Below are 13,120 nucleotides of genomic sequence, written 5' to 3' on the forward strand. Positions count from 1 at the left end.
CACCAAACACTTCCATGTGACTGAATTTTCTGAAGCTGCAGAATTGTGCCTATACAGTGTTTTCAAAATACCCTAAATCAGCAGCGACTCTTGGCTTTGTGGACAGTCGCTCTAGCAAAATTGGTTGTGATGTATGCAGAAAGAATAATTAGGGCACAATCCAGGCTCCAAAATTGTCACACTGGGTGGGTGGGTAGAATGGGGTAAATCTACCTCTTTCCAGCCCACAGCAGCTCTGCAGGTGTGAAGCACCCCATCCTGTCCAAAGGTTCGGGTAGGTGGAGGTAACGCTGTCAGCAGCCTGCAGAAAGTCCTGATCCAGCTCCGTTGCTGCCCCTTGACAGAATTGGGCCCAATCTGAGTCTGATTGCTTCGCCAGGTTCAGGTTTCTTCCTGTTTCCCGGCCTTCTGCCCTGGTTGGCATGAACAATTGGGCTGGTGTGTGTGTGTGTGTGTGTGTGTGCGCGTTGGTGGCTCCGCTACCCTGTCAGGTCGTACTGCTGCCCAGCCTGGCGCTTGATTGCTCTGCATACCTTTATTGCTTTACCTAAAATTAATCACTCTGCAAATTGTGCAATTACTCCCTTTTGGTCCTGAAAGAGATTTTGCTCAATGGAAACAACATACATTCTCTGCTATAGCTGTAGGAGTCTTGAAGGAAACTAATTTTCTTAGCGACAACAAAATGTCGGGAAAAGGCTACTACAATTCCTATGTGCCACAGCAAATGTCTATTGTCTCATAGCTAATGTTATCATTCTTAAACCCCTTGCTCCAAGAAGTCTGAATAACATGAATAACACATGAGACTACTGCATAATCAATTCTTTTGCATGGAGTTTTATCTTTAAAGAAAATGTCAAAGACATCATTCAGCAATTTGTCAGGACCAATCTGCATTCTGACTGCATCCACCTTGGTAAAGTCCTGGCTGTCATTCCAAGGGAAGAAGTTGCACCACAGTTTTCACGAGTTCATATGAAACATCTTAACTATTCCGTGGTTGACTTTCAGGCACTCTTTTTCTGAGCCTTCTCTTGTGCCATATTCTCTTTGGCTTCACACCTAGAGTTGAAGGCATTTAACATTTCTCTAATAGTTAAGTTGGCTCCTTTCATGATCAGTCTGTCACCATCGGCTGCAAAAGAAGTAACATAGTTTAGAACAGAAGGAAAACAAAAAGCAATCAACCAAGTTCTACATGACAACATCAGATGAATGTTCTTGGTTAAATGTTCCAGATTTTTAGAAAGCAACATTACAGGTGTATTAAAACGCCACAAGCACGGACTTCCGGGTTGGCGCCATCGCCGAATGGCGGACTCCCTCCGAGCTCCGGAGGGAGCCTGCTCGGCAGGGGCTGGGTCCTACCGCATCGGCGACGCGGGGACCCTTAAAAACCACGGCCACGGAGGCCGTGGACATGGAGACTCGGCTGGCACTGCTAGCGCCCTCCCGACTCGTGAAGGAGCCTTTTTAAAGGCTACGGATCGGGTGCCGGGGAGAAGCGTGGTGCTTTGAGTCCTCTGCTATCCCTGCCGAGCGAAGCCGCATGCCATCCGGCGGAGAGCGCTGACTTCTTCCATTGAGAATTCGGATTTGTAACAACAACCCGTGAGTAATTTGGAAACCGGGTTTAAAAGGAGAAAAAAAGAATTTTTTTTTTCGGATTTGATACGAGCGGGGGGGGGATCCAAAAAGGAAGTCAGTCCCCCTCCCTACTGTAAACTTTCCAAAACAAGGACTGGGAAACCAAGGTCCAAAAAGAATTGAATTGCTGATAAGAACTAAGAATTCCACGATGGGAAACTACAAGAACTGTGCTGGAGGAAGAATTGAGGGAGAAGGAAAACGTAACCCCCCCCCTGGGAACCGGGGTGATTGAGGAGAGAGCCTGGCGAAAAGCGAAGGAGATTTTGACAGCTGTCAAAGTAGCTGTCAAAGTCCGAAATTTAAAGAGGACTTGATTATGAGGACTTTGCTGGTTAATTTTGCTACAATTTGTTACAATTTGTCAAAACTTGGATATAAAATGGCGAAAACATGGATAACAATCGGACTTTTGGACTAGAGAAAACAAAGTTACAACAATCCCCCTAGAGGAGTTTCGGGACATTACAAAGAAGGTCGTAAGTGGAAAAATACCATTGGAATTCTACAGGACTGGTTATCTTCTGGGAAAGCTGCGAAACGGAAACAATATTGTGTCTACAGGGTGTTTAGCTAAACAATAGAATTTTCTATTGAAGAAAGGAAGGGACTGAACGTATGTTTTTGTTCCTGAATAACAATAATCCCTGCAGACCTACTAAACTTCTGAATTAGAACGTTTTGGCAGCGGAACAAGAGGAAACTGGACTACAACTTGGAAAGAACAATGGGGGGAGCTTTATTAAAGATTGGAAATTAAATGGTTTAAAAATAACTTTAAAAATAATTATAAAAAGAAAAAAGCCAGCAAGGAATCGGGGGGAAAATGTGATTTATGGACTTTAAGAATTCCAGGCAGACAATATGGATTAGTGGTCAGGGGGAAATTAAACCGGGGACGGGGGGGGGAGAACTAGAATCCAAAGGCTTGTCAACTATTTTTTGAATTGGCTTTTTTTTCATTTACTATACTTTTTATTTCTTGTTTCTTATTTCTTTATTGTGTGAGGTGTCTTTATCACTAAAAAAAAAGGGGAAATTGTGGAATGGAAAGGGGGTGGGCCCTGGGGAGAGAACTCTTGTCTTTTATTAAGGAAACAAATTAAGTTTTAATTAGAACTGAGAACTTGTGGAGCCAACAATATGATAGGGGAATATGGTAGGGGTGGGGGAAGGAGGGAGTCCCGGAAAGAGGGTGTTTGAAAAGAAGGCTTTGAATGTATTCTATTCTTTTTCTTTCTGTATCTCTGAAAATCTTAATAAATATTATTTAAAAAAAAAAAAATAAAACGCCACAAGCACTACATATGTATACTCTGTGTGTACATATATATGGCTGCAGATCATTCTTTGTACCATGCCCTTCAAAACGGAGTAGTGAGAGAATTTGGCTGGCACCACAGAACTCCCAAGTCTACACCTAAAGAACCTTGACAGGACTCAAAGCAGCAAACATTGGCGCTCTCCTGCTTTTTGACATTTGTTCACCAGAAGTGCACAGACTCTCCTGAGTGATTTATCTGGGGTGGAGATGCTTTAGGAATGTGGATCCCTTCCAAATGGTCTATATGGAAATAACCTTGCAGTTCTCTGGATCTTGCCTGGGTCTGCATCAAGTGTTTGACATGAAAACAGTCTAAATTTGCAAGTAAGATCATGGACATATGAAAAACTGGTGCTTAGGTTTTAAGGGCTACAAACTTTGCGAATAGAGAACAGAGATAGAACTAAAGGGGGGGAGGTAGAGCTTATTCATTAATTATGTTCCTGCCCCCCCCCATATTTTAGGTGCCTCCTTTCACACTGTATATCTTAGTATTATTTTATTGATTTGTTGCAGTATGTACTTGTCATGGCCTTTGGCTGGAACAATAAAATATACTTATTGAAAATATAATGTGAGACAGTTAATGACAGAAATATCTGAAAGCTATTCTCACTGTTTCTGATAATGGAAGTTACAGATGGCCAGCTACAGTGACCACACAGCTCATGAATTAAGGGTCTTGGAAAGGGGTGAAGAGCAAACATAATTTTCTACGAGTAAGCCCCACTGAACTCAACGGACTTTCGAATAGACATGTATAGACAGGGCAGAACTTCACATTTCAAAGAATAATAATATGCAAACTACAACCCTGTGTCAAATGCTCCTTCTCCCTAACTAACCTTGCATGCCTATCTGTCAGTGACATGGTTTTTTATGGTGTGTAGTTGCACACTAACCTTCCCATTAGAGCAGCTTAATTTGTAATAGAACTCTGGTCAGGTTTGAATGCGATGGCAAACCAGGCTTTGATCACATCATCACCATACATTTGGCGCCTATGGCTTCCCCCAAAGATGCCTGAGAACTGCAGGTTGTTAAGGGTGCTGAGAATTGATCTATGAGAGGAGTAAGCTACAGTTCCCATGATTATTGAAAGGAAGCCATGTGCTTTAACTGTATGGTGTGGATGTGCTAGCTTACTGTGGTTCATCATGAATGAGCAGCATCCAGTGAGGCTACTGGTTTTTTTTCAAAAGCTACCATGAGCCATCTAGTGGAGTCAAAGCACACTGCCATTGGAAGTATACTTTTCTCAGTTCTTTTTATCTTCCTGGCTTAACTGACAATGCAGAGATACGGCAGATAGTAGTTCCAAACTTTGTTACAACCTTGCTGCCAGAAGCAACCTGCAGAACTGAGTTCTTGCCATCTAGCACTGCTTAAGGAGTGAGGTGGGAATTTGCAGAAACCAAGGGAAAGAAAGTAATACTCTGATCACCAAGCCAATGTATTTACACAACAGAGGTACTTCCTAGAATAGCAACAGAGATGGTTAAAATAAAATAAAGAGGTTTTCAAGTAAAGGCATTTGAAGCAAGAGGCATAAATGGTCCAAAACACTGGGTAAAATGTTGAGCTCTTCCTCCATTAAGATCCCACAAGTAAAATAAGTTTGGACCCATTTTTCTGAATTTGAAAGCCACAGAAGATCCCCAACTTCTTTAGGACAGGGATGGCTAGCCTCTGTAGTTTTAGGAACTGAGAGTGGTCAGTTCCATAATAATGTTTGCAGAATTATGCCAAAACCTTGCTAAATGCACCACAGATTCACTTATCTGAACATCCGACTTCCTTGGTTTTTTTCCTGCTTGGTCAGCTGTAGCCACTTTTGGGCAGGGGAGTGAAAGCGGACAAGTCAGAGTGCAGGAAAAATCTGACAAATCAGACAGTGAGAGAGATCGGGCAAATCCATTTTTTTCCCTTTGCCTCTCTTTTGCTGATTGGCTACAGCCATTTCAGGAAGAAATTATGGAGAGTGTGGGGAAAGGGAGCAGACAAATCCTGCATTAGACAAGTTTCCATAGGAAGCAATGGAAACCGTGGACTCGGTTATGCAAACACTTGCCTGACGAACGATTTCCAGGGCCTTGGGTTTGTAAAGGGGGACCTGCTTGTATATCCAAAAAGGAGATGCCACATTAATAGTGGAAACTTTTTACAGCTTGACAGCTTTTTGAATAGGGAGGCTTCCAGGGAGCAGAAAATTATTTAGAGGGGGTTCATTTGGCCCAAAGGCTACCAGCTGACCATCTCGGCTTTGGTTTACTGAACAGGAATGCTTCCTTACCAAATACGACGTCAATTACTGGTTCAGACCCATCATGTTTTACATCTGTTTTCACCTCACAGTTGCTGTTGGATAAAAAGGCTTTCTTTGTATACAGACACTGTAGGAAATTTCTGAAAAGGTTCAGAAATATAGATCAGAGCATATTTTATCAACAACATAGCAGTTAGAAGTATAAAATACAATGAACAATTTTTTTAGTCTAAAGATTTTATCTCAACAATCCACAAGACACTGCATAGGAAGAATAAGAGTGGAACAATGTAATAATATCAGCTGCCAAAATCCAAAATATACATACAGCAAAGCTCTGAAACATAAGACAGACGATACAATCTTACAAGTTACAAAAACAGTAGCTTGCCATACCAATGGCTCAAAGCACTCCGGTGTAGAATTAGTTACATTGTATTTATTGAATTTAAATAAATTCAGGATATAAATTTATTGAATTTATATCTTGCCCTCCTTCTTGAAAGAGCTCAGGGTGAAGGAGGCAAATATCTAACTCAGTCATTTTGGATTAAGGCAGAGTGTGATTATTAGTACTAGACATGACTTAATCAGGATGCAAGTCATGTAAGGAAACATGTATAGCATATCAAGCACGCACCTTGTTAAAAATGCATGTTCAGAGTTAACATACCAGGCATTAAGAGCCTGGACTGGGGCATGGAGTGGAGGAGTGGGATGCTAGCATGCCTACACTGCAGAAGCAGCAGCTTAAACAAGGTGTGAGTAGCACAGGGTACAAAAGTTTACCTTCTATGCCCAACATCATACTTACGTTAGGCCTAACAATAATTTAGGAGTGCCATGGCAGGGTTTTGTTTTGTTTGTTTTTTGTATAAGCTATGCATGATCTCAGGTAGAAACTCAACAGAAGTTCTCTTTCTCTCCTCCCTGCATTGCTTAGGAGAAAAGGCCCTATCCTGCACCAGCTGAATTACTGCCTGCCATGCGGCAGGGCAAAGGCACAGCAGCAAAACGGTCAGAAATATATGAGTCCTGCTAATCGTTTATTTAAAAAATCAGGCTAGGGCCCATTCTCAGCCCATAAAAGTATATAAAAGTACTTTGCACCCCCAGTACTAAGGAACCGCAGCCCAGCATTGGGAGCCAGATTCTACAATCAGAATGGGGAAAACGTGCCTACGATGCCACGTGTATTTCGTGCAGGTTGTGTGCATGGCTTGCCCATCAGTGCCCTGGGATGAATGGGTCCGGGGGTGGGGAGTCCTGTTTCGGATCCAGTAGATCCCAACCCCGTGGCCTCTCCTCACCTGGTGCTCTCCACGTTGGACTCGAAGGGGCAGAAGGCGACCAAGACGCTCTTCACCTGCTTGAGCGTCACCCCCGCCCTTTTCGGCACCACGAACGACATTTTCCTCCGTCCCTTCGGTAGGATCGGTAAGAGCGAGCGCCTTGCACTCTGAGCGACCGGAAGGACTACAGTTCCCAGAAACCCTCTCGCCGCGTTCAGCACGAGGGCTCGTCCTCGCGCGCGCGGCCTGCCGGGAAATGTAGTCAAGCAGCTCTGGGCTTTATCGTTTGTGTCATTGCGTGGGAATTATGTTGAACTTCGCTCTTTGTTGCGCCGGGATAGCCCAGAATTGGCATTTCGGTTCTTTGAGAATAACTTTAAAGAGCGGGGTCAAGGGAGCATCGTGACATAAGGAAAGCCCTGCTGGATCAGGAGTTTTTATGCCTGGTTTGCACGCCGTGATCCTTACTTCTTGGAGTTCTTTCACCTGGAGTCAGTAGGTGAGCGAAGACCATACACTGCAGAGTTTCTCACCTGTGAAGCTAAGAAAATAAAAACGTACTGGCCATCTAGCCCGGCATCTTGCTCTCGCAGTGGCCAACCCCATGCTTGAGATCTCCGAATGACGGGTGGGATACAAAATTAATAAATAAAATAAAACAATATTAATACCAGTTTCTGGAAGCCATGGGAGGGGTGAGTGCTCTTGTGCTCGAATCCTGCTTTTGCAGTTTCCCACAGGCATCTGGTTGGCCACTGTGAGAGCAGGATGCCCTCCAGCATTGATAAGTTTCAGCTATTCTAGCCAACTTGTACATCAAATGGGAGTGGTGTTGGGGCATCTTTTTCTTCGCCTCAATCAGCCGAATCAGTTCTTCCCCTGGGAAGAGGGGCGATGAAGAACTTTTCTTTTAAAAAACAAAACCCACAGACACTTAATACGTTGGCATTTCCAGAGGGGTAGATTTGTTTGTCCATTGCAGCAAAAACCAACAAAAAATTGTTGAAATCTGACAATTTCATCAATATATAAACTTTTGTGGACTAGTATGGAGGGTGGCGTTCTTCAGGGCAAACCTATCTACTTATCAGGTTTCTTATAGACCTAATGGTAGTGTTATTGAAGCTTGTGTGCATTCCTAAACAGGTTTACTCAAACGTAAATCCACTGAGTTCCATGAGAATATATGTTGTATGGTGGCAGTGTGGCTTGCTTCAACCTGCCTTAGACAAGGCCACGGCCCAATAGGGAGTCCTGACCCACCAGTGAAAGACCAATGGTTTATTTCACTGCAAAGGATCCCGGGGTCAGCTTTGGAATCATGTACCACAGCTGCTTGTACCACCAAAAAAACAAACCCTTGCACTCTGAACTTACTAAATAATGGCTCCAGTTGAAATAGATGAGCATCTATTGAACACATGTAACCCTTCTGCCACAAGATGGCAGAAGACCCACTCTACATGTATTTGCTAAATGATGAAGGCTCTTATGATGCATAGCTTTATTGTGACATAAACTTCCTTGGACTGTATCATAGAAACATAGAGTTGAAAGGGACCCTGAGAATCATCTAGTCCAACGCCCTGAAATTCAGGAATATGCAGCTGTCCCTTATGGGGATCGAACTTGCAGCCTTGAAGTTAGAGCCTACTTAATCAGGTGTATGAAGTGACTCTAAATCATAATAGCTTAGGCCACATTAAATCTGTTGCCTTTTCTTGCTATAACAGATTAACATGGCTAGTCCTCCACAGATTATTAAAACAATGGCTCAATGTACTTCAGTAGTTTTGGTTTATTGGAGCAAGGGGCATTTCTGAGTGAGAAAAGCTTTACAGACTTTCTTTCCCAAATACTGTATATGACCCATTGCAATTATTGTCATTTGTTTTTATTTTCAAAACAGTGGGTGCTGTACTAGCTAGGTATTGTAGAATAAAAAATAATACAATTGATCACTACAATACATAAAAACAGCAGCTTTCTGAGATTTTATTCTGAAAGGCAGAGTATTTTTTTAAGGAATACAAAGGAGGACGAATAATTAAATAGATAAAAAATGCATCTGAGATGGGAAGCTATAATCTCTCTAGAGCATTTATTATTTACGAAGTCATTTACTTCATTCCCAGTAGATTGCAGTGACCTGGAGGACTTAGACGAAAGAAGGTGGTCTGTTAATAAATTAACCTGTTAATCAGATAACCTGGTTCTGTGGTGTCTGGGGCAGGGTAGCCAGCATACAGTAAAACAGGGATGGCCACAAAATTCGCCAGAAGCTGTGCATGTAGTGTTGTGGACCCTATTTTAAGGAACTCCCAGTTTAAGTCAGACAGACCCCCCTTCCCTCCTGAACTTCTGACACCTACTGAATACTTTTTTATTCCAGCAGATATTTTAATTGATGCTTGATTTTGTTAAAAGTTTTGACTGTTTTCTTTATTGTACCTTTGTAAACTGCTTAGAGACTATTGTAGCTAAGTGGCATATAAATTGTTTGAATAAATAAAAAATAAAGATGCTGCTGAACTCCAATCAGCCCCAGTCAGCATTGGCCAATGACCAAGGATTATGGGAAGTTGTAGTCTAACAACATTGGGATAGCACCCCTGGTGTAGGCCTTAAGGTTCCCATTTATGAAATAGAACAGTTCTCAGACTACATTTCCTCCATCCCTTTTCATGGAGAGTTGGTGTTCCACTGGCAATCTTGCTTGTGAGTGCAGGTGTGTCCCACTGAAGACCTGTGGTCCTTTCCTGGTTTTGCACTTTCTTTTTCTTTCAGAACTCCACAGGTGAAGTGTGATGCTGCAATTAGCAAATCTTCATAATTGTTTCACACGCCCATGTCAGGTAAAGAGCCAGGGCTTTTTATATATTAAATCCCAGCCTGTCTTATTACATCTTTGGGAACATCTTTTCTTGGCATTGCTGCCTTACTTTTCTCTCAGGTCTGGTTAATTAATCTACTATGCTTAAGAAGAGTGAGACTTCTCAGCTGACGTGTTTGGGAACGTTTTTGTGTTCTTGCAACACTGAGAATTGATTTTGCTTTATGCTTGCTTCCAGTCTCCCATTTTTCATTTCACTAAATTGCTGCCCTGCTGCTTGTTGCTGGTTCTGTTGATGACGAGTTGCGTTACAAGTGTGTCTCTCTGGCCTGAGTTGTATCATTTGATATTACTTATTTATGACCTTGCTTGGCCCTTCTCTGAATAAGATATATGTCACCTTGGGACTATCAGTACTGCAAAGAGGCGAGGCGAGACACGGCCCAAAAGTTATGAATTCAGGTGAGCTTCAGAAAACAAGTCAGTGAGGACAATACAGTGGTACCTTGGGTTACATACGCTTCAGGTTACATACGCTTCAGGTTACAGGCTCCGCTAACCCAGAAATAGTGCTTCAGGTTAAAAACTTTGCTTCAGGATGAGAACAGAAATTGTGCTCCAGCGGCGCAGCAGAAGAAGAAGGCCCCATTAGCTAAAGTGGTGCTTCAGGTTAGGAACAGTTTCAGGTGAAGAACGGACCTCCGGAACGAATTAAGTACTTAACCTGAGGTACCAATGTACTGAGCTAGATCAAAGCTCTCACTTGGTATATGGGCAGCTTCACATATTCTCATCAGTTAGAAATGCCCATGTGTTGGCAGAATTGCCTTATTTGCTCTTTCTCCTGAGTTCAAAAAAATCTCAGCATCACAGGCAAAAGATTTCCTGATCATAGATTCTACAACAAAGTAAGAAGAATATTGCCTTATTTTTGTTGGTTTTCATCCCCTTAAGCTGTACTTTGGTATCAGTGCTGCTAAATGTTATATATTTAGATATATGGACTGCTCTAAATCAAGGAATTGGAATTTGGGACTTTGGAAGAAAGCACTTTAGTGAGCAATGATTGCATTAAGGAAGTTGCACACAGCAGTCAGCAAAGTTGTGAGGCTGCAGTGCTAGGCACATTGGATGGTGAGCTGTTGCGCCACTGAACTCAGGTGGACTTGCTTGCAAATCAGTGTGCAGAGGATCAGGCTGCCTGTTCCAGGATTCTGTGGTCTGCGAGTGCAGGATTTCAAAAGGCATAATGGCAGAGAAATTCTGGAAATTATGATGACTTTCTTTTTGGTATGCAGCACTTTCAAAAATGTGCTCCTGGCATGAGCATGGATTCCAAAGTCTTTGGTCCATGGAACGTTGGGAAGTTACCAATAAATTCAATCCATGATGTTTTCCAGAATGCAAGAGCTTTAAAATGCTTCTGAATTCTTATGATAATTGATTTTCTTCCTTTCCTCCTTTTCGCGTGATTTCAGGGAAAATGCCACCGCTGTGTTACACACTCCAAGCAAGGCTTTCTATGTGCACTTGATTAATGGGCCCAGGGCCGTAGCTCCATGGCAGAGCATCATCTTTGAATGCAGGTTCAATCCACGGCATCTCCTGGTAGAGCTGTAAGAGACTCCTGTCCGAAAGCCCAATAAAGCCCATCCTAATCAGTGTAGCAAACACAAGCAAGATAGGACAATGATAAAGCCAGCTTCCTGTGTTCACAGACGGTAAGGAGAGTGATCCCATTTGAAGACCCAAGTTTCAGAGTACTGAGGCCACTTTGCATTTAACCAAAATCATATATTCCTGTCCAGTGTGTGTACATCTATACAGAAGAGGAAAACAGTTTTGTCAGTTTGAAGCAGAAACCAGCTTTGCACATTGCTGACTGGCTGTCTCCCCTTCTCCCAGCCACCCGGCCTTCCCACTGTAATATTTCTGTGATCAGCAGCAGCAGTGGCTTCTGCATGTGAAGGGAGCTGCGGCAGGTGGCAATGCAAGAACACCCTTTTTCATTGGCGGCTCCCTACTTGTGGGGTGTTCTCTCCAGGGAAACATTGTCAGCTTTTAGGTGCCAGGCTAAAACATTTTTGTTTACCCACAACTTTGAACCATTAACCTGGGTCCTGCTATGTTTTAACTTAAGGCCCGTTTGGTGGCAGTTATTGTTCAGTGGTGTGGGGTAGGATTTGTGCTTTTTACAGAGATTGTTGGATGAGAATATTCAGGAACTTAGTTTTATTGTATTTTTATGTGTCTTTGGTTTTTAATTGATTATCAAGTTGTTTTGTATTTCATGGGCTTCTAAGTGGCTTTGAGACATCTTGTGGAAAGCAGTAAATAAATGTAGTTGTGGTTGGAGTAGAATTTTTTTTAAAAACCCAATGGTTTGTAGCGCTTTTGCATGTTCAAAGCATTTCAGCTGAATTACCAAGTTGTAATCCTCACAACAGCCCTGTAAAGTAAGTATCATAACACTTGGTTCTACTTGCTGAATTTAGAATGGATGTGGCAACCACTGTCTATACCAGGGGTCAGCAAACTTCTTGAGCAGGGGGCGGGTCCACTGTCCCTCAGACCTTGTGGGGGCCAGACTATATTTTTTTAAGGGGGGGGAATGAATGAATTCCTCTGCCCCACAAATAACCCAGAGATGCATTTTAAATAAAAGGACACATTCTACTCATGTAAAAACACGCTAATTCCTGGACCATCCGTGGGCCGGATTTAGAAGGCGATTGGGCCAGATCTGGCCTCCGGGCCTTAGTTTGCCTACCCATGGTCTATAAAAAGGTAAAGGACCCCTGACAGTTACGTCGTGAACGGCTCTGGGGTTGCGGCGCTCATCTCACTTTACTGGCCGAGGGAGCCGGTGTTTTGGCTTTTACTGTGGTGGCATCTACCCTATGGAATACTCTCTCATTATATGTCAGTTACAGGCTTCACGTTTACTGTTTTCGGGATGCCTGTTGAATACCTTCCTGTCCCAACAGGACTTTTAAGTGAAGGTTTTTCTCCGTATCTGTATTGGACTTGAAATAGTTTTTACATATGCTTTTATTGCTAAATCGCTTTTATGGGAAGCTATTCACAAATGAAATTAATAAAATAAGCATCCCGTCTCCTCTAGCTCTTATGCTGATATAACTGGAGGGGGGAAATGTAGAATTGCTGCATTGTGAGGCATTATAAGAAACTGCAGGAAACCTAAATGGTGTATTAATTGGTTGAATAAATTCCCCTTGAAATACAGTAGAAGAATTTTCAGTTGCATTAAATAAATGAAGGCTTTAATGGTTTTAGTTAATGCTCATGAGGAAAATGTGCCATGACTTCAATACTGCAGGCTGCAATAATAAAACAAACCACCCTGATATATAACATACATATAGAGAGAGAGATCAGTAGCATATTTCAAAAGACTTTCATACTTTGTTTTCTGTTTACTAAAAGCCTTGGAAAGATGTGGATAGTGCTGAGCTCCCTGCTTTCTGATTTATTGAAGGTGACTATACAGTATTTCAAAAGTCTTCCTGAAGCCATAGAAAATCAATACCAATTAAGCACATTTACCATTTTGCAATTTTAAGAAACCAATTTAACAGTTTTTGTGGTGCGATGCTTTTGTTTGTGTGAGGTCATTTCCTTAGAGAAACACAATTTGAGGGTGGGGTCTAACCACTGAATGAGATTGTAAGGAATCTGGTCATACTTGTAATTTCCCCTGTGAATATCCACCATTGCATTAGTGCTGATTCATT

The 13,120-nt window shown here is 42.4% G+C and overlaps 1 protein-coding gene across 1 annotated transcript; it reads right to left on the reverse strand.

The window, feature by feature from the left end:
• Positions 1 to 824: 824 nt before the first annotated feature.
• MRPL53 (mitochondrial ribosomal protein L53) lies at positions 825 to 6,729 on the reverse strand. Its single transcript, XM_053395779.1, has 3 exons — positions 6,551 to 6,729; positions 5,268 to 5,380; positions 825 to 1,138 (listed from the first exon to the last, which is right to left on the reverse strand). The coding sequence occupies exons 1-3, from the start codon at positions 6,649 to 6,651 to the stop codon at positions 1,011 to 1,013; spliced, it is 342 nt and encodes a 113-aa protein (XP_053251754.1). The 5' UTR covers positions 6,652 to 6,729; the 3' UTR covers positions 825 to 1,010.
• Between the last annotated feature and the right edge of the window lie 6,391 nt (positions 6,730 to 13,120).

This window comes from Podarcis raffonei, chromosome 7 (assembly GCF_027172205.1).
Source record: "Podarcis raffonei isolate rPodRaf1 chromosome 7, rPodRaf1.pri, whole genome shotgun sequence".
NCBI classification, from domain to species: domain Eukaryota; kingdom Metazoa; phylum Chordata; class Lepidosauria; order Squamata; family Lacertidae; genus Podarcis; species Podarcis raffonei.

Bases quoted from the DNA above. Each gene is read 5' to 3' on its own strand.
- MRPL53 (XM_053395779.1), bottom strand. From the start codon at position 6,651: ATGTCGTTCGTGGTGCCGAAAAGGGCGGGGGTGACGCTCAAGCAGGTG. The intron at 5,381-6,550 runs GTGAGGAGAGGC...GAACCTTTTCAG, and splicing joins TCCAACGTGGAGAGCACCAG to AAATTTCCTACAGTGTCTGT. The intron at 1,139-5,267 runs GTAAGGAAGCAT...CTTCTTTTGCAG, and splicing joins AGTAATTGACGTCGTATTTG to CCGATGGTGACAGACTGATC.